Here is a 27,357-nt window from a genome sequence, read left to right on the forward strand (position 1 = left end):
GGTGTGGTGCCCGGGAGGTCGTCATTGGCGCAATTGCAGGGACGATGCGGAGGAAGGGAGGTGGCGCGAGCCTTGCTGAAAACCTCCAGGTGGTCCTGGTACTCCGCGGCAATGGCTGAAAAATCCTAAGCTTTTCCAGAGCCTGCAGGAGGAGGTCCCGGGGCAGGCTGCGCCTCTGAGACAATGTGAGTGGCAGAACGGGCTCCAAACCAGGATAGAACCAGTGGTCCAGTCAATCAGGGGGTTGTGAATCAAACACCTTCCTCACCTCCGCCACAAAATCCTCCAGATGAAGGCAAATGGCAGATTGTTGCTCCCAAACTGCCATAGCCCAGGTGAGCGCCCTTCCAGACATCAGCGTTATGAGATAGGCTATCTTTGAACAACACGAAGGAATCGAAGAGGGTTGCAGCTCAAAGATGAGGGAGCACTGGGAAAGAAATGCCCGGCAGGTTCCAGGATCCCCAGCAAATTGCTCCGGAGGATGTAAGCGGGGTTCTCGGGGAGCCGGGGTAGGCTAGACAAAAATCACCACTGGTATGGGGATTACTGAGCGTCCGGGAGGTCTCCATTGTGGCATGCTGCCTGATAGTCCACGGAATTGCACAAGTACTGCTTTGAAACCCTGGTCAGTATGGGGTCCTTCCATAAGGTTCTGGAGTAGCTCCTCATGTCTTCCAATGGAGACAGTGTTGCGGAGCTGGTCCGAGTCTGCTGGGTCAGTCATGGCCAGTTCGTACGATAACAACACAGGAAGAGACCCAAATGCAGACACAGGAGGCAGATGGTTCGAGTCTCTGATATTTATTAATAGACAAGGAGCAGGTCAAGGACAGGCAGAAGTTTGTAAACCAGGTCAGAGTCAGATGGGTACAGGACAGCAGGCAGGCTGGTCAGGGCAGGCAGAATGGTATGGCAGGTGGGCTCAGGGCAGGCAGAATGGTATGGCAGGTGGGCTCAGGGCAGACAGAATGGTAAGGCAGGTGGGCTCAGGGCAGGCAGAATGGTAAGGCAGGTGGGCTCAGGCCAGGCAGAAAAGGTCGGAACCGGCAGGACTAGACAAACAGGAGTATGGAAAAACATGCTGGTAGGCCTGACAAGACGAACTGGCAACAGACAAACAGAAACCACCGGTATAAATACACAGGGGATAATGGGAACAAATGGGAGACACCTGGGGAGGTGGAGACAAGCACAATACAGGTGAAACAGATCAGGGTGTGACACAAAGAGAGTGTTAATGTCAAGTGTAGTTAAGTGTTAGAGTCTGTTTTTGTATCTCAAACAAATGTAAGTACAGGACTATAATGACCAGTAGGCCATTTATACTACAGAGTAGATGTAGCCTGGTCCCTGATCAATTTGAGACGTAATACCAACTCCAATGGTCAATGACATTGTTTGGTATGACAATGGCCATAGGAGTTGGCAAGACAGCACAAACAGATCTGGAACTAGGCTACAGTAGCTGAGGTTCTATTAGAAGAGGATCCCATTGATGAAGCAGCATATTGTAGCCTACTAGAACCTACTGTATAGGCTACTGGAACCTACTGTATAGGCTACTGGAACCTACTGTATAGGCTACTGGAACCAACTGTATAGGCTACTGGAACCAACTGTAGTCTACTGTAACATACTGTAACCTACTGTATAGGCTACTGGAACCTACTGTATAGGCTACTGGAACCAACTGTATAGGCTACTGGAACCAACTGTAGTCTACTGTAACATACTGTAACCTACTGTATAGGCTACTGGAACCAACTGTAGTCTACTGTAACATACTGTAACCTACTGTATAGGCTACTGGAACCAACTGTATAGGCTACTGGAACCAACTGTAGTCTACTGTAACATACTGTAACCTACTGTATAGGCTACTGGAACCTACTGTATAGGCTACTGGAACCAACTGTATAGGCTACTGGAACCAACTGTATAGGCTACTGGAACCAACTGTAGTCTACTGTAACATACTGTAACCTACTGTATAGGCTACTGGAACCTACTGTATAGGCTACTGGAACCAACTGTATAGGCTACTGGAACCAACTGTAGTCTACTGTAACCTACTGTATAGGCTACTGGAACCTACTGTATAGGCTACTGGAACCAACTGTATAGGCTACTGGAACCAAATGTAGCCTACTGTAACCTACTGTATAGGCTACTGGAACCTACTGTATAGCTTACTGTATAGGCTACTGGAACCAACTGTAGCCTACTGTAACATACTGTATAGCTTACTGCAACCTACTGTATAGGCTACTGGAACCAAATGTAGCCTACTGTATAGGCTACTGTAACCTACTGTATAGCTTACTGTAACGTACTGTAGCCTACTGGAACATACTGTATAGCCTTCTGTAACCTACTGTATAGCCTACTGTAACCTACTGTATAGCTTACTGTAACCTACTGTATAGGCTACTGTAACCTACTGTATAGTCTAACGTAACCTACTGTTTCCATGAGTCAAATCATCAAGAGAAGCCAGAACAATGTGCACCTGCAAAGCTGCAACACCCAGACTTGAAACAAAACGCTCACTAAAAACAGAAGCTTTGGCCAAAACCACTACACAGGGCCTTTTCCCTAAGCCCTGCGTTTAAAGGAGGATAAAACAGAGGATTTAAAGCAGTGGAAAACTCCCAGTGAGAGAAACAGGCTCGGACAGAGCAGAAAGCATTTATTTACGTTTGAATTTGATTTGGCTAATTAAGAGGAGTGCGTAAATACTCTGCTTCAGAAATGAACAGGCCTCCCGCTGAGATGAAACACACACACACAACTTAATCAGCATGTGACTCTCTGAACAGGACAGGCCTTAGCGATCTGCTCCATTGCCTTCCTTGTAACCAGCGATTGACACATGAAAGCAGTGAAATTTCACAGTCAACTAATCTCAGTTATACATGTATATAGACCTCCAATGTAGGAGACTTGTAGAGCTGAGCTAGTACACACTAGGCTTGTTCTTTTAACATTGTTGTTGGTGTCTTAGGAGCTGTAGGTGTGTGTGTGTGTCAAATCAAATCAAATTGTATTTGTCACATACACATGGTTAGCAGATGTTAATGCGAGTGTAGCGAAATGCTTGTAGCTTGTGTGTGTGTGTGTGTGTGTCTGTGTGGACAGGAGTGTACTGTACTTGAGGGTGTTCTTTTAACATTGTTGTTGGTGTCTTAGGAGCTGTAGGTGTGTGTGTGTCTGTGTGGACAGGAGTGTACTGTACCTGAGGGTGTTCTTTTAACATTGTTGTTGGTGTCTTAGGAGCTGTAGGTGTGTGTGTGTCTATGTGGACAGGAGTGTACTGTACCTGAGGGTGTTCTTTTAACATTGTTGTTGGTGTCTTAGGAGCTGTAGGTGTGTGTGTGTCTGTGTGGACAGGAGTGTACTGTACCTGAGGGTGTTATTTTAACATTGTTGTTGGTGTCAAGGCAGGAGCTGTGTATCTACATCACTCTCTGTCTATTTCTAGGATATGAGCTGTGTGTGTCTATGTCACTCTCTTTCTATCTCTAGGGCAGTAGAGCTGTGTGTCTACATCACTCTCTGTCTATTTCTAGGATATGAGCTGTGTGTGTCTATGTCACTGTCTCTTTCTAGGATATGAGCTGTGTGTGTCTATGTCACTCTCTTTCTATCTCTAGGGCAGTAGAGCTGTGTGTCTACATCACTCTCTGTCTATTTCTAGGATATGAGCTGTGTGTCTATGTCACTCTCTTTCTATCTCTAGGGCAGTAGAGCTGTGTGTCTACATCACTCTGTCTATTTCTAGGATATGAGCTGTGTGTGTCTATGTCACTCTCTTTCTATCTCTAGGGCAGTAGAGCTGTGTGTGTCTATGTCACTCTGTCTATTTCTAGGATATGAGCTGTGTGTGTCTATGTCACTCTCTATCTCTAGGGCAGTAGCTGTGTGTGTCTATGTCACTCTCTAACTCTAGGGCAGTCGCTGTGTGTGTCTATGTCTCGCTCTCTCTATTTCTGGGGTGTTTTTTGCAAAAAGACATTCAGACAGCACCTGTATTTAGGATTTTATTAGCATCCCCAATTAGCCTGTAGTACCCATTCCCCAACAACCAGCCTCTGTCTACAGGGTCTCTCTACAGTAGCCTGTAGTATGGCCTGTAGTTCTCATTCCCCAACAAACAGCCTCTGTCTACAGAGTCTCTCTACAGTAGCCTGTAGTACCCATTCCCCAACAACCGGTCTCTGTACAGTAGCCTGTAGTACCCATTCCCCAACAACCAGCCCCTGTCTACAGGGTCTCTCTACAGTAGCCTGTAGTTCTCATTCCCCAACAACCAGCCTCTGTCTACAGGGTCTATGTGGTTCCTCTGGTCCTGGTAATGGATCACAGCTGGTAGCCATGAACCAACCACAGCTCGCCGGGCTGCACACCGCACAACATCAAAGAACTAAAGTCCACCAGGGACAGGCTATTTCAATTAGCCTCCCCCTAACACACACACACACACACACACACACACACACACACACACACACACACACACACACACACACACACACACACACACACACACACACACACACACACACACACACACACACACACCTCGCTCCATCGCCGGCAGTACCCACGCACACACATCCCTTGACTTGTCAGAGCAGAAACAAGACCATAAAGTCAAAGGAATGATCTGTAAATCTCTGAGATAGAGATTGTGATGAGGCAAATATCTGGGGAAGGGTATAAAACAATGTCTAGTGTTGAAAGTTTCCAACAGCACAGTGGTCTCCATCATTGGGCCATTTGAAAAATATGGAACTACTGGGCCGTCTGACCAAACTGAGCAACTGGGCAAGAAGGACCTTGGTCAGGGAGGTGACCAAGAATCAGAAAAGACCCCTCTGACAGAACTACAGAGTTCCTTGACTGAGACGGGAGGAGCTGCCAGAAGGACCTCAGTCTCTGGAGCCAATCTGGGCTTCATGAGAGAGCGAAAGAGAAAGCCACTCCTGAGAAAATGCATGTGAAAGACTGAAGTCTTTGGCCTGAATGCAAAACACTATGTCTGCTGGTGGCAGCATCATGCTATGGGGATTATTTTCACCGGCAGGGACTGGGAGACTGGTAAGGATAGAGGGAACAATGAATGGAGCCAAATACAGGCACATTCTTGATGAGATCCTGCTTCAGAGTGCAAGAAACAGACAGGGGTGAATATTTGTGTTCCAACAGGACAAGGACCTTAAGCATACATTTAAATCAACGCTGGAACAAGAATGTGAACGTCCTAGAGTGGCCAGGTCAAAGCACAGACTTGAACCCCTTGAAAATATGTGGAAAGACTTGAAGATTGCTGTTCACCACCACTCCCCCATTTAACTTAAAACAGCTTGAGAAAATCTGCAAGTTAGAATGGGAGAAAATCCCCAAATCCAGATGTACAAATCTGATACTGACAAACCCAAGACAACTCAAATCTGATACTGACATTACCCAAGACGACTCAAATCTGATAAAGACGACTCAAAGCTCAAATCGCTGTCAAAGGTGCTTCTACAAATTATTGACACGGGTGTGAATACTTATGTAAGTGAGACATTTCTGTATTTCATTTTCAATAAATTTGCAAAAACTTCTAAAAGCATATTTTCACTTTGTCAATATGGGATGTTGTGTATAGATGGGTGAGAACAAAACAATATTTAATTCATTTTGAATTCAGTTTGTAACACAACAATATGTGGAATAAATCAAGGGGTATGAGTACTTTCTGGAGGTACTGCTTCTTATTATGAGGTCATTGGTGTTGGACGGAAGGGGTCCCTCTGTTTCCTCGTACCCTGCCAGAGTGTGTTTTGGAGAAGGAGAGGTTACTTGGGTTCAAAATCACGAAGGGCACACAGTTAGGTGGGGTTGTTGTGTTGGGCAGCACAGTGACAGAGACACACTAACCTGTAGCACAGTGACATAGACACACTAACCTGTAGCACAGTGACATAGACACACTAACCTGTAGCACAGTGACATAGACACACTAACCTGTAGCACAGTGACAGACACACACTAACCTGTAGCACAGTGACATAGACACACTAACCTGTAGCACAGTGACAGAGACACACACTAACCTGTAGCACAGTGACATAGACACACTAACCTGTAGCACAGTGACATAGACACACTAACCTGTAGCACAGTGACATAGACACACTAACCTGTAGCACAGTGACATAGACACACTAACCTGTAGCACAGTGACAGAGACACACACTAACCTGTAGCACAGTGACATAGACAAACTAACCTATAGCACAGTGACATAGACACACTAACCTGTAGCAGTGACAGATATACTAACCTGTAGCAGTGACATAGACATACTAACCTGTAGCAGTGACAGACATACTAACCTGTAGCAGTGACAGACATACTAACCTGTAGCACAGTGACATAGACATACTAACCTGTAGCACAGTGACATAGACATACTAACCTGTAGCAGTGACAGACATACTAACCTGTAGCACAGTGACATAGACATACTAACCTGTAGCAGTGACAGACATACTAACCTGTAGCACAGTGACATAGACATACTAACCTGTAGCACAGTGACATAGACATACTAACCTGTAGCACAGTGACAGACACACACTAACCTGTAGCACAGTGACATAGACATACTAACCTGTAGCACAGTGACATAGACACACTAACCTGTAGCACAGTGACATAGACATACTAACCTGTAGCACAGTGACAGAGACACACACTAACCTGTAGCACAGTGACATAGACATACTAACCTGTAGCACAGTGACATAGACATACTAACCTGTAGCACAGTGACAGAGACACACACTAACCTGTAGCACAGTGACAGAGACACACACTAACCTGTAGCACAGTGACATAGACATACTAACCTGTAGCACAGTGACATAGACATACTAACCTGTAGCACAGTGACATAGACATACTAACCTGTAGCACAGTGACAGAGACACACACTAACCTGTAGCACAGTGACATAGACATACTAACCTGTAGCACAGTGACATAGACATACTAACCTGTAGCACAGTGACATAGACACACTAACCTGTAGCACAGTGACATAGACACACTAACCTGTAGCACAGTGACAGAGACACACTAACCTGTAGCACAGTGACAGAGACACACTAACCTGTAGCACAGTGACAGAGACACACTAACCTATAGCACAGTGACATAGACACACTAACCTATAGCACAGTGACATAGACACACTAACCTGTAGCAGTGACAGATATACTAACCTGTAGCAGTGACATAGACATACTAACCTGTAGCAGTGACAGACATACTAACCTGTAGCAGTGACAGACATACTAACCTGTAGCACAGTGACATAGACATACTAACCTGTAGCACAGTGACATAGACACACTAACCTGTAGCACAGTGACATAGACACACTAACCTGTAGCACAGTGACATTGACACACACTAACCTGTAGCACAGTGACATAGAGACACTAACCTGTAGCACAGTGACATAGAGACATACTAACCTGTAGCACAGTGACAGACACACTAACCTGTAGCACAGTGACATAGAGACACTAACCTGTAGCACAGTGACATAGACACACTAACCTGTAGCACAGTGACATTGACACACACTAACCTGTAGCACAGTGACATAGAGACACTAACCCGTAGCACAGTGACATAGAGACATACTAACCTGTAGCACAGTGACAGACACACTAACCTGTAGCACAGTGACATAGAGACACTAACCTGTAGCACAGTGACATAGAGACACTAACCTGTAGCACAGTGACATAGACACACTAACCTATAGCACAGTGACATAGACACACACTAACCTGTAGCACAGTGACAGAGACACACTAACCTGTAGCACAGTGACAGACACACACTCACCTGTAGCACAGTGACAGACACACACTCACCTGTAGCACAGTGACAGAGACACACTAACCTGTAGCACAGTGACAGAGACACACACTAACCTGTAGCACAGTGACAGAGACACACACTAACCTGTAGCACAGTGACCATTAGCTGGATGCAACAGAACACAAAAATAGCCATTATTTTTGCAATAATGAATTGCCACAGCTATAGACGACGTTTTCAACAGAACAGAGGAAAAACAAATTCACAGCCATAATTTCACAAGTGTATTTATTTTCCTTCATTGAATTCCAATCAAATATTATTGTGCCACAGTATCCATTCATTATTCAATATTTGTACTTCATTTGAAGATTTTTTTTAAAAAGCATGAGCTTTGCCATTGTGCAATTGGCAGCCATTTGGTGGCATGTTCTTCCGAATGACTTTTGCTCAACCATTGAATGGAATGAACAAAGGCAGTGAGCACACACACACACACACACACACACACACACACACACACACACACACACACACACACACACACACACACACACACACACACACACACACACACACACACACACACACACACACACACACACACACACACACACACACACACACACGAGCTATATAACTGGTCAAAGTCATTCAACCTTTTAAAACGATCAGGAGATTGACTCTAAACACCTAAGAGAGTGTACATCTGGGACCATTCTAAGTTAACAGGAACATGGAGTGGAAACATCGATGGGAACTCAAAGTATTCACATAATATTGTTTCCCAGCGTAACATTTAGTCCTAGGAAAATGTCAAGACCGTGAACAAACCAAGCAGGCCTGCTCTGTCAACCTTCATTTACAGGCCGTTACTTAAAGCCATCTACAGTGCAAAGTAAACATGTACTACACCATGAAGACAATGCATTATCCCTGGTCTACATGGTGTAGAGAACGTCATTTGCACCTACGTTAGTGCATGTTGAGGCCAGCTTAAGGGCGATGCAGTTGTAGGTTCATTTAAAAAAATTGCATGGACAGGGAGAGTTGCACAAGAGGACATCAACTCTGTTCAAATGTCACCTTTCTATCCAGCCTCTCTTGTCTTTCTCTGAAATAAAAACAGAAAGAATCAGAAAACACCTTTACTCTACACAGACCCAGAATTAGTAGATTACAGAAACAGTAATGCTGTGTATAACAGGCTACTCAGACACACACACACAACCCCACCGACCCATCTCCGACCTCCTGGGTGGTTTCTGACCGAGGCCCCTTGTCCTTCTTTGATGTGTCCTGCCGTGGCGCATTTTGGGGAGGACTCGTGGCTGTTGGGGCCTGCAGGGAAAAGATAGATGTGTCTGCAGCAAGGGGCCGAGGACGGAGCAAGGGGCCGAGGACGGAGCAAGGGGCCGAGGACGGAGCAAGGTGCCGAGGACGGAGCAAGGGGCCGAGGACGGAGCAAGGGGCCGAGGAACGAAGCAAGGGGCCGAGGACGGAGCAAGGGGCCGAGGACGGAGCAAGGGGCCGAGGACGGAGCAAGGGGCCGAGGACGGAGCAAGGGGCCGAGGACGGAGCCGAGGACGGAGCAAGGGGCCGAGGACGGAGCAAGGGGCCGAGGACGGAGCAAGGGGCCGAGGACGGAGCAAGGGGCCGAGGACGGAGCAAGGGGCCGAGGACGGAGCCGAGGACGGAGCAAGGGGCCGAGGATGGAGCAAGGGGCCGAGGACGGAGCAAGGGGCCGAGGACGGAGCAAGGGGCCGAGGAACGAAGCAAGGGGCCGAGGAACGAAGCAAGGGGCCGAGGACGGAGCAAGGGGCCGAGGACGGAGCAAGGGGCCGAGGACGGAGCAAGGGGCCGAGGACGGAGCAAGGGGCCGAGGATGGAGCAAGGGGCTGAGGATGCAGCAAGGGGCTGATATGGTATGGGTCTCTATGCCCTCTCTACACAGCATCAGAGGAAGTAGCAGAGTATCACGCAAACAAGACCAGAACAGGCCAGGCCAGACCAGACCAGACCAGTGTGTGTGTGTGTGTGTGTGTGTGTGTGTGTGTGTCTCCATCAATGACAAGTGTGTGTTGACCCAAGGAAGGTGTCATGGTGTGTTTAATGGTATGAGTTCACAGGAATGCCTTTGGTGAGCTTTCCCACATGTCCTTATCACCTCAGCATGTAACATGTATGTAGATGTGTGTCCATATTACCTCAGCATGTAACATGTATGTAGATGTGTGTCCTTATTACCTCAGCATGTAACATGTATGTAGATGTGTGTCCTTATTACCTCAGCATGTAACATGTATGTAGATGTGTCCTTATTACCTCAGCATGTAACATGTATGTAGATGTGTCCTTATTACCTCAGCATGTAACATGTATGTAGATGTGTGTCCTTATTACCTCAGCATGTAACATGTATGTAGATGTGTGTCCTTATTACCTCAGCATGTAACATGTATGTAGATGTGTCCTTATTACCTCAGCATGTAACATGTATGTAGATGTGTGTCCTTATTACCTCAGCATGTAACATGTATGTAGATGTGTGTCCTTATTACCTCAGCATATAACATGTATGTAGATGTGTCCTTATTACCTCAGCATGTAACATGTATGTAGATGTGTGTCCTTATTACCTCAGCATGTAACATGTATGTAGATGTGTGTCCTTATTACCTCAGCATGTAACATGTATGTAGATGTGTGTCCTTATTACCTCAGCATGTAACATGTATGTAGATGTGTCCTTATTACCTCAGCATGTAACATGTGCGTAGATGCTTGTCCTGCTAAAGTGAGTGTGTGATACCGCCTCTGGCCTCCGGTGCTCCCTATCCACACAGGTAATGACCTTTGACACTTATCTCCCTCCCTCTCTCTACAGATGAAAGCGAGGTGATCATCAATCCTCATCAACCCTCTAAAAACAGGGCAGGTGCGCTCCCCTCTCCCCCTTACGGGTGTAAACCATAGTCGTTAATTTCTCTACCTTCAGAACACAGGCTGAACGCTCCAAGTGCACCTGGGAGCAGGGGCCAAGACAAACCATCCCTTGTCTTCCATAGGAGAGTTATGGCTGGGGGGGGGGGCTCTTGATGTCTACGAGGCCTATAAAAATTGGTCTGTCATTTGGTTAGCTAGCGAGCCCAGGAGCTACGGTAGCTGGCTTCTGTTCCAGTAGTGTGGTGTACTGAGGGAGAGGTTTATCCACAGGGTGTATGCTACGTCACAAATGGCACCCTATTTCCCTATGGGGACCTAGTCAAAAATATTGCACTACATAGGGAAGAGGGTGCCATTCGGGACACAGCCTGGGTCTAGCCAAATATGAAGATATACTGTATCGTTTGATCAGATCAGAAGGGTTTTATGAGCGTGTGTCTGTGGTTTATGAGGGGCTCTCAGAGGCTGACAGGTGGGATCAATGGAAATCATGAATCATCGTTTTCTTTGTTCATTGGGAATTAAGACATTCGTGGGATATCTATTTTCAAATTTATATTTTATCATATCTTATCGGGTAGCCTAGTGGTTAGAGTGTTGGGCCAGTAGCGTGTTGGGCCAGTAGCGTGTTGGGCCAGTAGCGTGTTGGGCCAGTAGCGTGTTGGGCCAGTAGCGTGTTGGGCCAGTAGAGTGTTGGGCCAGTAGAGTGTTGGGCCAGTAGAGTGTTGGGCCAGTAGAGTGTTGGGCCAGTAGAGTGTTGGGCCAGTAGAGTGTTGGGCCAGTAACTGAAAAGTTGTTGGATCGAATCCCAGAGCTGACAAGGTAAAAATCTGTCGTTCTGCCCCTTAACAACAGACCTTCATTGTAAATAATGACCTGTTCTTAACTGACTTACCTAGTAAATAAAAAGTTTTAAATAATTGAAAATACACTTTTTGTTTAAATTACCCCTATGTCTGTCTCTATAACATCTGTATAATGTACACTGAGTGGACAAATCATTAGGAACACCTGCTCTTTCCGTGACATAGATTGACTAGGTGAAAGCTATGATCCATCATTGATGTCACTTGTTAAATCCACTTCAATCAGTGTAGATGAAGGGGAGGAGACGGGTTAAAGAAGGATTGTTAAGGCTTAAGACAATTGAAACATGGATTGTGTTTGTGCCAAAAGATTGAAGTGCCTTTGAACAGGATATGGTAGTAGGTGCCAGGCGCACCGGTTTGAGTCAAGAACGGCAACACTAATGGGTTTTTCACGCTCAACAGTTTCCTGCGTGTATCAAGAATGGTCCACCACCCAAAGGACATCCAGCCAACTTAAACACGCATTGGAGTAAACATGAGCCAGCATCCCTTTGGACACCTTGTAGAGTCCCTGCCCTGGCAAATTGAGGCTGTTCTGAGGGCAAAAGGGGGTGCAACTCAATATTAGGAGGGTGTTCCTAATGTTTTGTACACTCAGTGTATATGGTCTATATAAAACCCTTTGTGGGTTGAAATGAAGACCATTGAAATCCTATAATTTAATTCAATGAAGAAGACATTCAAAAAGGGATGAACTCTCAGCTGGACAGGAAAAGCCTGGCATCATATCAATATCTTATCTATTTTATGCAGTCTGCCGACAACGTCTATATCATTAAACACGTTTCTGTATGACATCCTGCTGAACAGGAGATTCACTGTCAGTTAGTGAAACATTCAACTCTGTGTCACTGTGATGAATGTCTGTTACCATGTGAAGAGGGAGACAGAGTAACTGTACACGTAGCGGAGGTGGAAGAACTACATCTGATTGAGTAGCATCGTCTTGAGACCTGGACATTTCTACTGTTTTTAGTAACAACCATCTAGCAGTAGTAGGCCGGTGTGTAAAGCTGACAGGCTTTAGCTCAGTGGTGGGATCCCAGGAACAGACGGCCCAGGTATGAGACCCAATCTGTTACTGCAGATCACTGCTTTGGTTTCTTAGCTAAAACGTGTGTGTGTGTGTGTGTGTGTGTGTGTGTGTGTGTGTGTGTGTGTGTGTGTGTGTGTGTGTGTGTGTGTGTGTGTGTGTGTGTGTGTGTGTGTGTGTGTGTGTGTGTGTGTGTGTGTGTGTGTGTGTGTGTGTGTGTGTGTGTGTCCGTGCACGCAAGTGTGTATGTGTTCGTGCGTGTGAGTTTGTTTCCGTGTGTGTGTGAGAGAGAGAGAAACAGTGAACCCACCTTTTCTGTTTCCTGAAGTGTAGATTGATCATCACCCCCATGGTTATCAGAGTAGCTATGGAAAACACAGAACCCAGCACCACTCCTAGGACATTATCTGGAACACAAACACCACAAACTATAATAATACATACAGCTTTCCTCAAAACCAAAGACATGTTACACAGAACAAACTAATGTATCTCTCAGTGTAGAACAATTGATCAATGTGTTACTTATCAATGCAGCACAGGCAGAAGGAAACCAAGGAACTATATAATATGATTTGAAGAGGACTAGAAACACACACACACACGAAGACAGACACACACAGACACACACACACACACACACACACACACACACACACACACACACACACACACACACACACACACACACACACACACACACACACACACACACACACACACACACACACACACACACACACACACACACACACACACACACACACACACACACACACACACAGCCATCGCATGCTCCCTGAAGTTTTCCAATTAATCTCTCCATATGGTGGTTAGCTCCACATCTAACCACCATATGTACTGGCCCTCAGATGCTGGAGCAGAGGCCTCCTGAGTCCCTCTACCAGGCCAGGCCAAAAACCTGGGGCACAGGTTGACAGGCGGCCCTGATAAAAGACCTGCCTGTGGGCCTAGAGGCTATGAGCGCAGGGAGACTGGGAAGTCAGGTCTAACATTCCTCTGATCCTGGTTCAATAGCCTCAGGCAGATCATTACTTCACTACCCCCCCACCCCCACCCAATCTCATAGTACGGCCCAGGGGAGCAATAGAGGAATGCATCAGTGATCACACTGGACCATCACATTACCCCAGAGGGGGGGATGGGGGGGGGGGGGGGGGGTCACAGGGACACCCCACAACATATGTACATGTAGGGTAATGGAGGGAAGAGGTTGAGAAGCTATAGCAGATGAGAAATAGGCTTTAATACAGACATAACCCTACTTTATGGTTAGGTGGATGTCACAAAAACAGTGGGAAACTGATTTCATCTTCTTGTTTATCTGTTGAAAACCACATTGATCCAAGGAACACATTATTAGATGCCCAGTAACTTTTTCCATTAGCAAGTATTACTGCACTTTAAATCCCATCCTGGATTCAAGCTATCTGACAGAACCGGACTACAGCTCAAAGTTGTCTGAATGAACAGTTCTGCTGCAGTATTTCATGTGAAAGTCTGGGGAGAAAAGCATAAACTAATATATCTATAAACTAATCTCTCTTACAGCCCTTTGTACACATGCAAACACACAACCCATCCTCCAGTAGATATCATATCACCCATCCTCCAGTAGATATATCACCCATCCTCTAGTAGATATCATATCACCCATCCTCCAGTAGATATCATATCACCCATCCTCTAGTAGATATCATATCACCCATCCTCTAGTAGATATCATATCACCCATCCTCTAGTAGATATCATATCACCCATCCTCCAGTAGATATCATCTCACCCATCCTCCAGTAGATATCATATCACCCATCCTCCAGTAGATATCATATCACCCATCCTCCAGTAGATATCATATCACCCATCCTCCAGTAGATATCATATCACCCATCCTCCAGTAGATATCATGTCACCCATCCTCCAGTAGATATCATATCACCCATCCTCCAGTAGATATCATATCACCCATCCTCCAGTAGATATCATATCACCCATCCTCCAGTAGATATCATATCACCCATCCTCTAGTAGATATCATATCACCCATCCTCTAGTAGATATCATATCACCCATCCTCTAGTAGATATCATATCACCCATCCTCCAGTAGATATCATATCACCCATCCTCTAGTAGATATCATATTACCCATCCTCCAGTAGATATCATATCACCCATCCTCCAGTAGATATCATATCACCCATCCTCTAGTAGATATCATATCACCCATCCTCTAGTAGATATCATATCACCCATCCTCTAGTAGATATCATATCACCCATCCTCCAGTAGATATCATATCACCCATCCTCTAGTAGATATCATATTACCCATCCTCTAGTAGATATCATATCACCCATCCTCTAGTAGATATCATATCACCCATCCTCCAGTAGATATCATATCACCCATCCTCTAGTAGATATCATATCACCCATCCTCCAGTAGATATCATATCACTCATCCTCCAGTAGATATCATATCACCCATCCTCCAGTAGATATCATATCACCCATCCTCCAGTAGATATCATATCACCCATCCTCCAGTAGATATCATATCACCCATCCTCCAGTAGATATCATATCACCCATCCTCCAGTAGATATCATATCACCCATCCTCTAGTAGATATCATATCACCCATCCTCCAGTAGATATCATATCACCCATCCTCCAGTAGATATCATATCACCCATCCTCCAGTAGATATCATATCACCCATCCTCCAGTAGATATCATATCACCCATCCTCCAGTAGATATCATATCACCCATCCTCCAGTAGATATCATATCACCCATCCTCCAGTAGATATCATATCACCCATCCTCCAGTAGATATCATATCACCCATCCTCCAGTAGATATCATATCACCCATCCTCCAGTAGATATCATATCACCCATCCTCCAGTAGATATCATATCACCCATCCTCTAGTAGATATCATATCACCCATCCTCCAGTAGATATCATATCACCCATCCTCTAGTAGATATCATATCACCCATCCTCCAGTAGATATCATATCACCCATCCTCCAGTAGATATCATATCACCCATCCTCCAGTAGATATCATATCACCCATCCTCCAGTAGATATCATATCACCCATCCTCCAGTAGATATCATATCACCCATCCTCCAGTAGATATCATATCACCCATCCTCCAGTAGATATCATATCACCCATCCTCCAGTAGATATCATATCACCCATCCTCCAGTAGATATCATATCACCCATCCTCCAGTAGATATATCACCCATCCTCTAGTAGATATCATATCACCCATCCTCCAGTAGATATCATATCACCCATCCTCCAGTAGATATCATATCACCCATCCTCCAGTAGATATCATATCACCCATCCTCCAGTAGATATCATATCACCCATCCTCCAGTAGATATCATATCACCCATCCTCCAGTAGATATCATATCACCCATCCTCCAGTAGATATCATATCACCCATCCTCCAGTAGATATCATATCACCCATCCTCCAGTAGATATCATATCACCCATCCTCCAGTAGATATCATATCACCCATCCTCTAGTAGATATCATATCACCCATCCTCTAGTAGATATCATATCACCCATCCTCCAGTAGATATCATATCACCCATCCTCCAGTAGATATCATATCACCCATCCTCCAGTAGATATCATATCACCCATCCTCTAGTAGATATCATATCACCCATCCTCTAGTAGATATCATATCACCCATCCTCCAGTAGATATCATATCACCCATCCTCTAGTAGATATCATATCACCCATCCTCCAGTAGATATCATATCACCCATCCTCTAGTAGATATCATATCACCCATCCTCTAGTAGATATCATATTACCCATCCTCCAGTAGATATCATATCACCGATCCTCTAGTAGATATCATATCACCCACCCTCTAGTAGATATCATATCACCCATCCTCTAGTAGATATCATATCACCCATCCTCCAGTAGATATCATATCACCCATCCTCCAGTAGATATCATATCACCCATCCTCCAGTAGATATCATATCACCCATCCTCCAGTAGATATCATATCACCCATCCTCCAGTAGATATATCACCCATCCTCTAGTAGATATCATATCACCCATCCTCTAGTAGATATCATATCACCCATCCTCCAGTAGATATATCACCCATCCTCTAGTAGATATCATATCACCCATCCTCTAGTAGATATCATATCACCCATCCTCCAGTAGATATCATATCACCCATCCTCTAGTAGATATCATATCACCCATCCTCTAGTAGATATCATATCACCCATCCTCTAGTAGATATCATATCACCCATCCTCCAGTAGATATCATATCACCCATCCTCTAGTAGATATCATATCACCCATCCTCCAGTAGATATCATATCACCCATCCTCTAGTAGATATCATATCACCCATCCTCTAGTAGATATCATATTACCCATCCTCCAGTAGATATCATATCACCCATCCTCTAGTAGATATCATATCACCCATCCTCCAGTAGATATCATATCACCCATCCTCCAGTAGATATCATATCACCCATCCTCCAGTAGATATCATATCACCCATCCTCTAGTAGATATCATATCACCCATCCTCCAGTAGATATCATATCACCCATCCTCTAGTAGATATCATATCACCCATCCTCCAGTAGATATCATATCACCCATCCTCCAGTAGATATCATATCACCCATCCTCTAGTAGATATCATATCACCCATCCTCCAGTAGATATCATATCACCCATCCTCTAGTAGATATCATATCACCCATCCTCCAGTAGATATCATATCACCCATCCTCTAGTAGATATCATATCACCCATCCTCTAGTAGATATCATATCACCCATCCTCCAGTAGATATCATATCACCCATCCTCCAGTAGATATCATATTACCCATCCTCCAGTAGATATCATATCACCCATCCTCTAGTAGATATCATATCACCCATCCTCCAGTAGATATATCACCCATCCTCCAGTAGATATCATATCACCCATCCTCCAGTAGATATCATATCACCCATCCTCCAGTAGATATCATATCACCCATCCTCTATTTGACCACTTTTTCAATTGTACTTTACACTTTCTCTAACTTGCGGTCTTTCAAACATATGCGTGTGTTTGGTGTACAGGACAGTCAAAACACACAGAACGTGAGAGTGCCATTAAGCCGTTGTTTACAACTAGCTAGTCTGTATGAGGGCTCTTAGAAGGCCAGTACAGGCTGATAACGGTGGAAGCCTGAGAGGCTGTGAGTTAAACCCACATAACATTACAGTCAACTGAATCAGTGGCACAGAGATCAAAAGAACCTTGTCACAGACAATCTGGGTACACACCAAAATGGCACCCTATTCCCTATATAGTGCACTACTTTTGACCAGAGCCCTATTGACCCCTCCTTAAAAGTAGTGCACTAAACAAGAAATAGGGTGCCATTTGGGACGTATCCACAGCCATTCTATTTTTCCATTACTCTGCTTTAAAGTCTAGGAGAGTAACCTTCAAGTGTGCAGCGTCTCTCTTCACGCTCCGTTTCCCCACACAGTTTGTGTCAAAGAAAGGAAAACACCATCACATGGAGGTGAGAGAAGGTGTCTCTTTAGGATGCTGCAATACCTCTATCACTCTCACTTTACCACAGGGCCTCCCGAGTGGCGCAGCGGTCTAAGGCGCTGCATCTCTGTGCTAGAGGTGTCACTACAGACACCCTGGTTCAAATCCAGGCTGTATCACAACCGGTCGTAATTGGGAGTCTCATAGGGTGGCGCACAATTGGCCCAGCGTCGTCTGGGTTTGGCCGGTGAAGGCAGTCATTGTGAAGCCCGTCATTGTAAATAAGAATTTGTTCTTAACTGACTTGCCTAGTTAAATAAAGGTTAAATAAAAAAATATAAAATAATATCACCACTGTCCCACCCACACATTCTCTCCCTCCATTCTCCACCCTTCGTAGGACACTCACTCCTTCTCCACATGTCTTCTCTTCTCCCTTCCCCCAAGGAGATAAGGAGCACTGTGATTCTATCTTTCACCTATCCCCCTGGACACATCACCTATGGCTGGGTTTTTACATGTCTGCAGATGCCATCCCAGTTCATCCTGCTGTATCAGATTTCCAGTCCACTACCTACTCTTCCGGACTGGAGTCTGTCCAAAAAGATGGATGGAGGGAGAGAGTGGGGAGACTGTCCCACAGCCCACTGTACTGTGAAACCGGGCTGTGATGTCACGAGGGTCTGTATTGAGAAACAAGGCTAAACTTATGAAAACTCATTCATAGTCTGACAATGATCGGAGGTTACGTGTCAAGGATGATAAACAGAGGTTACAGTGGGGCAAAAAAGTATTTAGACAGCCACCAATTGTGCAAGTTCTCCCACTTAAAAAGATGAGAGAGGCCTGTAATTTTCATTAGAGGTACACTTCAACTGTGATAGACAAAAACAATCCAGAAAAATCACATTGTAGGATTTTTTATGAATTTATTTGCAAAAATTAAAAAATAAATTTGGAAAATAAGTATTTGGTCAATAAACTTTTGTGATCTCAATACTTTGTTATATACCCTTTGTTGGCAATGACAGAGGTCAAATGTTTTCTGTAAGTCTTCACAAGGTTTTCACACACTGTTGCTGGTATTTTGGCCCAGTCCTCCATGCAGATCTCCTCTAGAGCAGTGATGTTTTGGGGCTGTTGCTGGGCGACACAGACTTTTAACTCCCTCCAAAGATTTTCTATGGGGTTGAGATCTGGAGACTGGCTAGGCCACTCCAGGACCTTGAAATGCTTCTTACGAAGCCACTCCTTCGTTGCCCGGGCGGTGTGTTTGGGATCATTGTCATGCTGAAAGACCCAGCCAAATTTCATCTTCAATGCCCTTGCTGATGGAAGGAGGTTCTCACTCAATCTCACGATACATGGCCCCATTCATTCTTTCCTTTACACGGATCAGTCGTCCTGGTCCCTTTGCAGAAAAACAGCCCCAAAGAATGATGTTTCCACGCCCATGCTTCACAGTAGGTATGGTGTTCTTTGCATGCAACTCAACATTCTTTGTCCTCCAAACACGACGAGTTGAGTTTTTTTTTAACCAAAAAGTAATATTTTGCAGGGGGACACGTCTGGCACTGCAGGATTTGAGCCCCTGGCGGCGTAGTGTGTTACTGATGGTAGGCTTTGTTACTTTGGTCCCAGCTCTCTGCAGGTCATTCACTAGGTCCCCCCGTGTGGTTCTGGGATTTTTGCTCACCGCTCTTGTGATCATTTTGACCCCACGGGGTGAGATCTTGCGTGGAGCCCCAGATCGATGGAGATTATCAGTTGATTTCTTCAAACCAAGCTGCACCTCTAGTCGACTCCCCATCCCGCATGAGGGAGCGTAATCATCGACTGACACTAATTAGCATAACGCAAAGTACATAAATATTCCTAGAAAATATTCCTATTCATGAAAATCACAAGTGAAATATATTGAGACACAGCTTAGCCTTTTGTTAATCACCCTGTCATCCCAGATTTTCAAAATATGCTTTACAGCCAAAGCTGGACAAGCATTTGTGTAAGTTTATCGATAGCCTAGCATAGCATTTTGTCCAGCTAGCAGCAGGTAACTTGGTCACGGAAATCAGAAAAGCAATCAAATTAAATCGTTTACCTTTGATGACCTTCGGATGTTTTCACTCACGAGACTCCCAGTTAGATAGCAAATGTTCCTTTTTTCCAAAAATATTATTTTTGTAGGCGAAATAGCTCCGTTTGTTCTTCACGTTTGGCTGAGAAATCGCCCGGAAATTGCAGTCACGAAAACGCCCAAAAATATTCCAAATTAGCTCCATAATATCGACAGAAACATGGCAAACGTTGTTTATAATCAATCCTTAAGGTGTTTTTCAAATATCTATTCGATAATATATCCACCGGGACAATTGGTTTTTCAGTAGGACCGATTGGAATAATGGCTACCTCTGTATTTTACACAAGAGTCACTCTGGGAGCCATGATGTGACCAGTTGCGCAATGTAGCCGCTTACGGGTATTCTTCAACATAAATGAGTAAAACTACATCACAATGCTGTAGACACCTTGGGGAATACGGAGAAAAAGTAATCTGGTTAATCTGGTAATCTGGTTGATAGCCCATTCACTGCTCATTCACTGCTCAACGTATTGGAACGCAGCGCTTTCAAAACATGAGGCACTTCCGGATTGGATTTTTCTCAGGCTTTCGCCTGCAACATTAGTTCTGTTATACTCACAGACAATATTTTTACAGTTTTGGGAATTTTAGTGTGTTTTCTATCCTAAGCTGTCAATTATATGCATATTCTAGCATCTTGTCCTGACAAAATATCCCGTTTACTACGGGAACGTTATTTTTCCAAAAATGAAAATACTGCCCCCTAGTCACAAAAGGGTGCAGATTCAGTCTTCCCAGCCTGGTGCAGGTCTACAATTTTGTTTCTGGTGTCCTTTGACAGCTCTTTGGTCTTGGCCATAGTGGAGTTTGGAGTGTGACTGTTTGAGGTTGTGGACAGGTGTCTTTTATACTGATAACAAGTTCAAACAGGTGCCATTAATACAAGTAACGAGTGGAGGACAGAGGAGCCTCTTAAAGAAGACGTTACAGGTCTGTGAGAGCCAGAAATCTTGCTTGTTTGTAGGTGACCAAATACTTATTTTCCATCATAATTTGCAAATAAATTCATAAAAAATCCTACAATGTGATTTTCTGGATTTTTTTCTCTCTCATTTTGTCTGTCATAGTTGAAGTGTCTCATCTTTTTAAGTGGGAGAACTTGCACAATTGGTGGCTGACTAAATACTTTTTTGCCCCACTGTACGTGTTGAGGATGATAAACAGAGGTTGCGTGTCGAGGATGATGAGGTTGCGTGTCGAGGATGATAAACAGAGGTTATGTGTCGAGGATGATAAACAGAGGTTGCGTGTCGAGGATGATAAACAGAGGTTACGTGTCGAGGATGATAAACAGAGGTTGCGTGTCGAGGATGATGAGGTTGCGTGTCGAGGATGATAAACAGAGGTTATGTGTCGAGGATGATAAACAGAGGTTACGTGTCGAGGATGATAAACAGAGGTTGCGTGTCGAGGATGATAAACAGAGGTTACGTGTCGAGGATGATAAACAGAGGTTACGTGTCGAGGATGATAGACAGAGGTTGTGTGTCGAGGATGATAAACAGAGGTTGTGTGTCGAGGATGATAAACAGAGGTTACGTGTCGAGGATGATAAACAGAGGTTGCGTGTCGAGGATGATAAACAGAGGTTGCGTGTCGAGGATGATAAACAGAGGTTGTGTGTCGAGGATGATAGAGGTTACGTGTCGAGGATGATAAACAGAGGTTACGTGTCGAGGATGATAGACAGAGGTTGTGTGTCGAGGATGATAAACAGAGGTTGTGTGTCGAGGATGATAAACAGAGGTTGCACCGTGGGGATGGTGCCAGGTTTCCTCCAGACGTGACGCTTGTCATTCGGGGGCGGCAGCGTAGCCTAGTGGTTAGAGTGTTGGACTAGTAACCGGAAGGTTGCGAGTTCAAACCCCCGAGCTGACAAGGTACAAATCTGTCGTTCTGCCCCTGAACAGGCAGTTAACCCACTGTTCCCAGGCCGTCATTGAAAATAAGAATGTGTTCTTAACTGACTTGCCTGGTTAAATAAAGGTTAAATAAAAAAATTCAGGTGAAAGAGTTCCATCTTGGTGTCATCAGGGCAGAGAATCTTGTTTCTTATGGTCCGTGAGTTTTTAGGTGCCTTTTGGCAAACTTCAAGCGGTCGGTCATGTGCCTTTTACTGAGGAGTGGCTTCCGTCTGGCCCCTCTACCATAGAGGCCTGATTGATGGAGTGCTACAGAGATGGTTGTCCTTCTGGAAGGTTCCCCCATCTCCACAAAGGAACTCTAGAGCACTGTCAGCCCTTCTCCATCGACTGCTCAGTTTGGCCAGGCGGCCAGCTCTAGGAAGAGTCTTGGTGGTTCCAAACTTCTTCCATTTAAGAATGATGGAGGCCACTGTTTTGTTGGGGACCTTCAACGCTGCAGAAATGTTTTGATACCCTTCCCCAGATCTGTGCCTCGACACAATCCTGTCTCGGAGCTCTACAGACAATTCCTTCAACCTCATGGCTTGGTTTTTGCTCTGACATGCACTGTCAACTGTGGGACCTTATATAGACCAGTGTGTGGCTTTCCAAATCATGTCCAATCAACTGAATTTACCAGAATTTTCCATGGAAACAAGATGCACTTGAGCCAATTTCAGTTTTAATACAATAAATACAAAAATGTAAAAACCTGTTTTCACTTTGTCATTATTGGATATTGTGTGTAGATGGATGAGGGGGAAAAAATATTTAATACATTTTAGAATAAGGCTGTAACGTAACAAAATGTGGAAAAAGAGAAGGGGTCTGAATACATTCTGAATGCACTGTATGAAATGAATTGTGCTTATTTCTAAAGTGCATATCTAAATATGAGTTAGTTTCTGTAGCGAAGACAGTTCACCAGAATCCTCCATCGTGGGTTTATTAGAAGTTCAGAGCACTTTACATTTCAGAGGAGGACTTGACTGTCAAAATCTGACGAGAAATACTGGAAATAAATATGAACAAGTATAAATAATACCTCCCCTGTAATATGGAAATGGTGTGTCTGTGTTTCTCAGCTCTGCTCTGATCCAAAACACAAGCTCCCTCCCCCAGGTCTTTGTGACCGAGAGAGAGAGAGAGAGAGAGAGATGCAGATGAGAAAGAATATGAAAAAATAAAAAGAGAAGAAGTGAAGATAGAGAGCCTCTTTAATCACAATAGATTGTTTACTCTGAGGTCCCAGACAGGGACCTTGTTTATTCAGGAAAGTTCCTTACAGAGACAGTGGTGCAGAGGGACATGACAGGTTTAAATGTCTTGCACTGCGATGGCATTTTAAGTTCCTCCTCTCTATACAACCTGCTTCTTCAATTCCGACACACACTCTCTTTCTCTCCCTTTGTCTACATTGACATTTGAGTTATTTAGCAGACATTCTTATCCAGAGCAATTTACAGGAGCTATTAGGGTCAAGGTGCCTTGCTCAAGGGCACAGACAGATTTTTCACCTAGTCGGCTCGGGATTCGAACCAGCAACCTTTCATTTACTGGCCCAGCGCTCTTAACCACTAAGATACCTGCCGCCAGTCTCTCGCAATTTCTGCACTATGCCTTGTTGCCATATGGAAATAAACAGAGCAATACTTTTTCATTGTTGTATTTCGTCTGCCTTTTTCAGTCAGCATCTCTACCTTTCTCTCTCTCTCTTTTCATCTGTCCTCTGCTGCTGTCATTTCGACTTTAATCATCTCCTCCGCTCCTCCTCTGAGCGTGACTTGTCCCAGCCCAATTCTACAACTTGATGATTCTTTCTCCCGAGTCCTTTTTGAAGTTAGGGACTTTCTCTCTCACCCTTCCACTGCGTGACTCATCTCACACGCCGAAGAATATTAAAATGGATTAGCAGAATAAATTACCCCTGATAAAGGTCATTTATCATACACAGAACCAGGTTCAAATACTATTTCCAATCAATCAAATACTTTATCTGTGGTTTATTGAGTTTGTCTGGCGGTATGAAACTTATTGAATTCCCAAAACGGCAAACCCCACCCATCTAGCGCTCAAAGTAAATTAAAGATTATTATATATTTTTTTTAAATACATTTTTTCCCCCCGTTTTCATGACTACGATCTTGTCTCATCACTGCAACTCCCCAACGGGCTCGGGAGAAGCGAACATCGAGTCATGAGTCCCCTGAAACATGACGTGCCTAGCTGCTCTTCTTAACACTCGCTCTCTTCACCCGGAAGCTAGCTGCACCAACTGATGACTGAGTCAGCCTGTAGGTGCCCGGCCAGCCACAAGGAGTCGCTACAGCGCAATGAGCCAAGTCAAGCCACCCTGGCCAAACCTTCCCTTAACCCGGACGATGCTGGACCAATTGTGAGCCCCCCTATGGTACTCCCAGTCACGGCCGGTTGTGACAAAGCCTGGGATCGAACCCCAGGCTGTAGTGACGCGGCAACACTGCAATGCAGTGCCTCAGACCGCTGCACCACTTGGGAGGCCGTATATATATATATATATATATATATATATATATATATATATATATATATATGAAAGATTTTAAATAGTATCTGCTCCAGTGGAGGCTGGTGGGAAGAGCTGTAGGAGGACGGGCTCATTGTAATGGCTGGAATAGATTCAATGGAATGGTATCAAACACATCAAACACATGGAAACCACACTTTTGACTCTGTTCATTTATTCCATCTCAACCATTACAATGAGCCCGTCCTCCTATAGCGCCTCCCACCAGCCTCCACTGATCTGCTCATACAGTATGTGTACATGACGTGGTACATTGTCAATGGAAGCCAATAAATTATAATTAGGGACTGGCAGAGCTCCAGTTCTGGTGACAACAAATGTTGATCTCCTTTGACAGAGAGAACCGTGTGACACCTCTCCTGTCACATCAAATCACATTTTGATTGTCACGTGTCGTAAACAACAGTGAATTTCCCACAAGGCTAACTACTCTGGATGTGGAGACCTCTGTTCTCCTGTATCACCCTGCCCTTTACTACAGCTAACTACTCTGGATGTGGAGACCTCTGTTCTCCTGTATCACCCTGCCCTTTACTACAGCTAACTACTCTGGATGTGGAGGCCTCTGTTCTCCTGTATCACCCTGCCCTTTACTACAGCTAACTACTCTGGATGTGGAGGCCTCTGTTCTCCTGTATCACCCTGCCATCTACTACAGCTAACTACTCTGGATGTGGAGACCTCTGTTCTCCTGTATCACCCTGCCATCTACTACAGCTAACTACTCTGGATGTGGAGACCTCTGTTCTCCTGTATCACCCTGCCCTTTACTACAGCTAACTACTCTGGATGTGGAGACCTCTGTTCTCCTGTATCACCCTGCCCTTTACTACAGCTAACTACTCTGGATGTGGAGACCTCTGTTCTCCTGTATCACCCTGCCATCTACTACAGCTAACTACTCTGGATGTGGAGACCTCTGTTCTCCTGTATCACCCTGCCCTTTACTACAGCTAACTACTCTGGATGTGGAGACCTCTGTTCTCCTGTATCACCCTGCCCTTTACTACAGCTAACTACTCTGGATGTGGAGACCTCTGTTCTCCTGTATCACCCTGCCCTTTAACTACAGCTAACTACTCTGGATGTGGAGACCTCTGTTCTCCTGTATCACCCTGCCCTTTACTACAGCTAACTACTCTGGATGTGGAGACCTCTGTTCTCCTGTATCACCCTGCCCTTTACTACAGCTAACTACTCTGGATGTGGAGACCTCTGTTCTCCTGTATCACCCTGCCCTTTACTACAGCTAACTACTCTGGATGTGGAGACCTCTGTTCTCCTGTATCACCCTGCCCTTTACTACAGCTAACTACTCTGGATGTGGAGACCTCTGTTCTCCTGTATCACCCTGCCCTTTACTACAGCTAACTACTCTGGATGTGGAGACCTCTGTTCTCCTGTATCACCCTGCCCTTTACTACAGCTAACTACTCTGGATGTGGAGACCTCTGTTCTCCTGTATCACCCTGCCATCTACTACAGCTAACTACTCTGGATGTGGAGACCTCTGTTCTCCTGTATCACCCTGCCCTTTTTATTTTTTATTTAACCTTTATTTAACCAGGTAGGCTAGTTGAGAACAAGTTCTCATTTGCAACTGCGACCTGGCCAAGATAAAGCATAGCAGTGTGAACAGACAACACAGAGTTACACATGCAGTAAACAATTAACAAGTCAATAACACAGTAGAAAAAAGGGGGAGTCTATATACAATGTGTGCAAAAGGCATGAGGAGGTAGGCGAATAATTACAATTTTGCAGATTAGCACTGGAGTGATAAATGATCAGATGGTCATGTACAGGTAGAGATATTGGTGTGCAAAAGAGCAGAAGAGTAAATAAATAAAAACAGTGTAAAAACAGTATGGGAATGAGGTAGGTGAAAATGGGTGGGCTATTTACCAATAGACTATGTACAGCAGCAGCGATCGGTTAGCTGCTCAGATAGCTGATGTTTGAAGTTGGTGAGGGAGATAAAAGTCTCCAACTTCAGCGATTTTTGCAATTCGTTCCAGTCACAGGCAGCAGAGTACTGGAACGAAAGGTGTTGGCTTTAGGGATGATCAGTGAGATACACCTGCTGGAGCGCGTGCTACGGATGGGTGTTGCCATCGTGACCAGTGAACTGAGATAAGGCGGAGCTTTACCTAGCATGGACTTGTAGATGACCTGGAGCCAGTGGGTCTGGCGACGAATATGTAGCGAGGGCCAGCCGACTAGAGCATACAAGTCGCAGTGGTGGGTGGTATAAGGTGCTTTAGTGACAAAACTGATGGCACTGTGGTAGACTGCATCCAGTTTGCTGAGTAGAGTGTTGGAAGCCATTTTGTAGATGACATCGCCGAAGTCGAGGATCGGCAGGATAGTCAGTTTTACTAGGGTAAGCTTGGTGGCGT

The 27,357-nt window shown here is 44.8% G+C and overlaps 1 protein-coding gene across 3 annotated transcripts in view; it reads right to left on the reverse strand.

Annotated features, from left to right (window-relative positions):
• Positions 1-8,161: 8,161 nt before the first annotated feature.
• LOC124036600 (sushi domain-containing protein 2-like) overlaps positions 8,162-27,357 on the reverse strand; it is a 53,663-nt gene continuing 34,467 nt past the window's right edge. For all 3 annotated transcript variants that reach the window (XM_046351375.1, XM_046351373.1, XM_046351374.1), the window contains 2 exons: positions 13,049-13,145; positions 8,162-9,004 (listed from right to left, as the gene is read on the reverse strand). In XM_046351375.1, the coding sequence (XP_046207331.1) occupies positions 8,956-9,004; positions 13,049-13,145 (146 nt within the window). In that variant the 3' untranslated portion in view covers positions 8,162-8,955. The remainder of the gene's footprint in view (positions 9,005-13,048; positions 13,146-27,357) is intronic.

Source organism: Oncorhynchus gorbuscha, linkage group LG05 (assembly GCF_021184085.1).
Source record: "Oncorhynchus gorbuscha isolate QuinsamMale2020 ecotype Even-year linkage group LG05, OgorEven_v1.0, whole genome shotgun sequence".
NCBI classification, from domain to species: domain Eukaryota; kingdom Metazoa; phylum Chordata; class Actinopteri; order Salmoniformes; family Salmonidae; genus Oncorhynchus; species Oncorhynchus gorbuscha.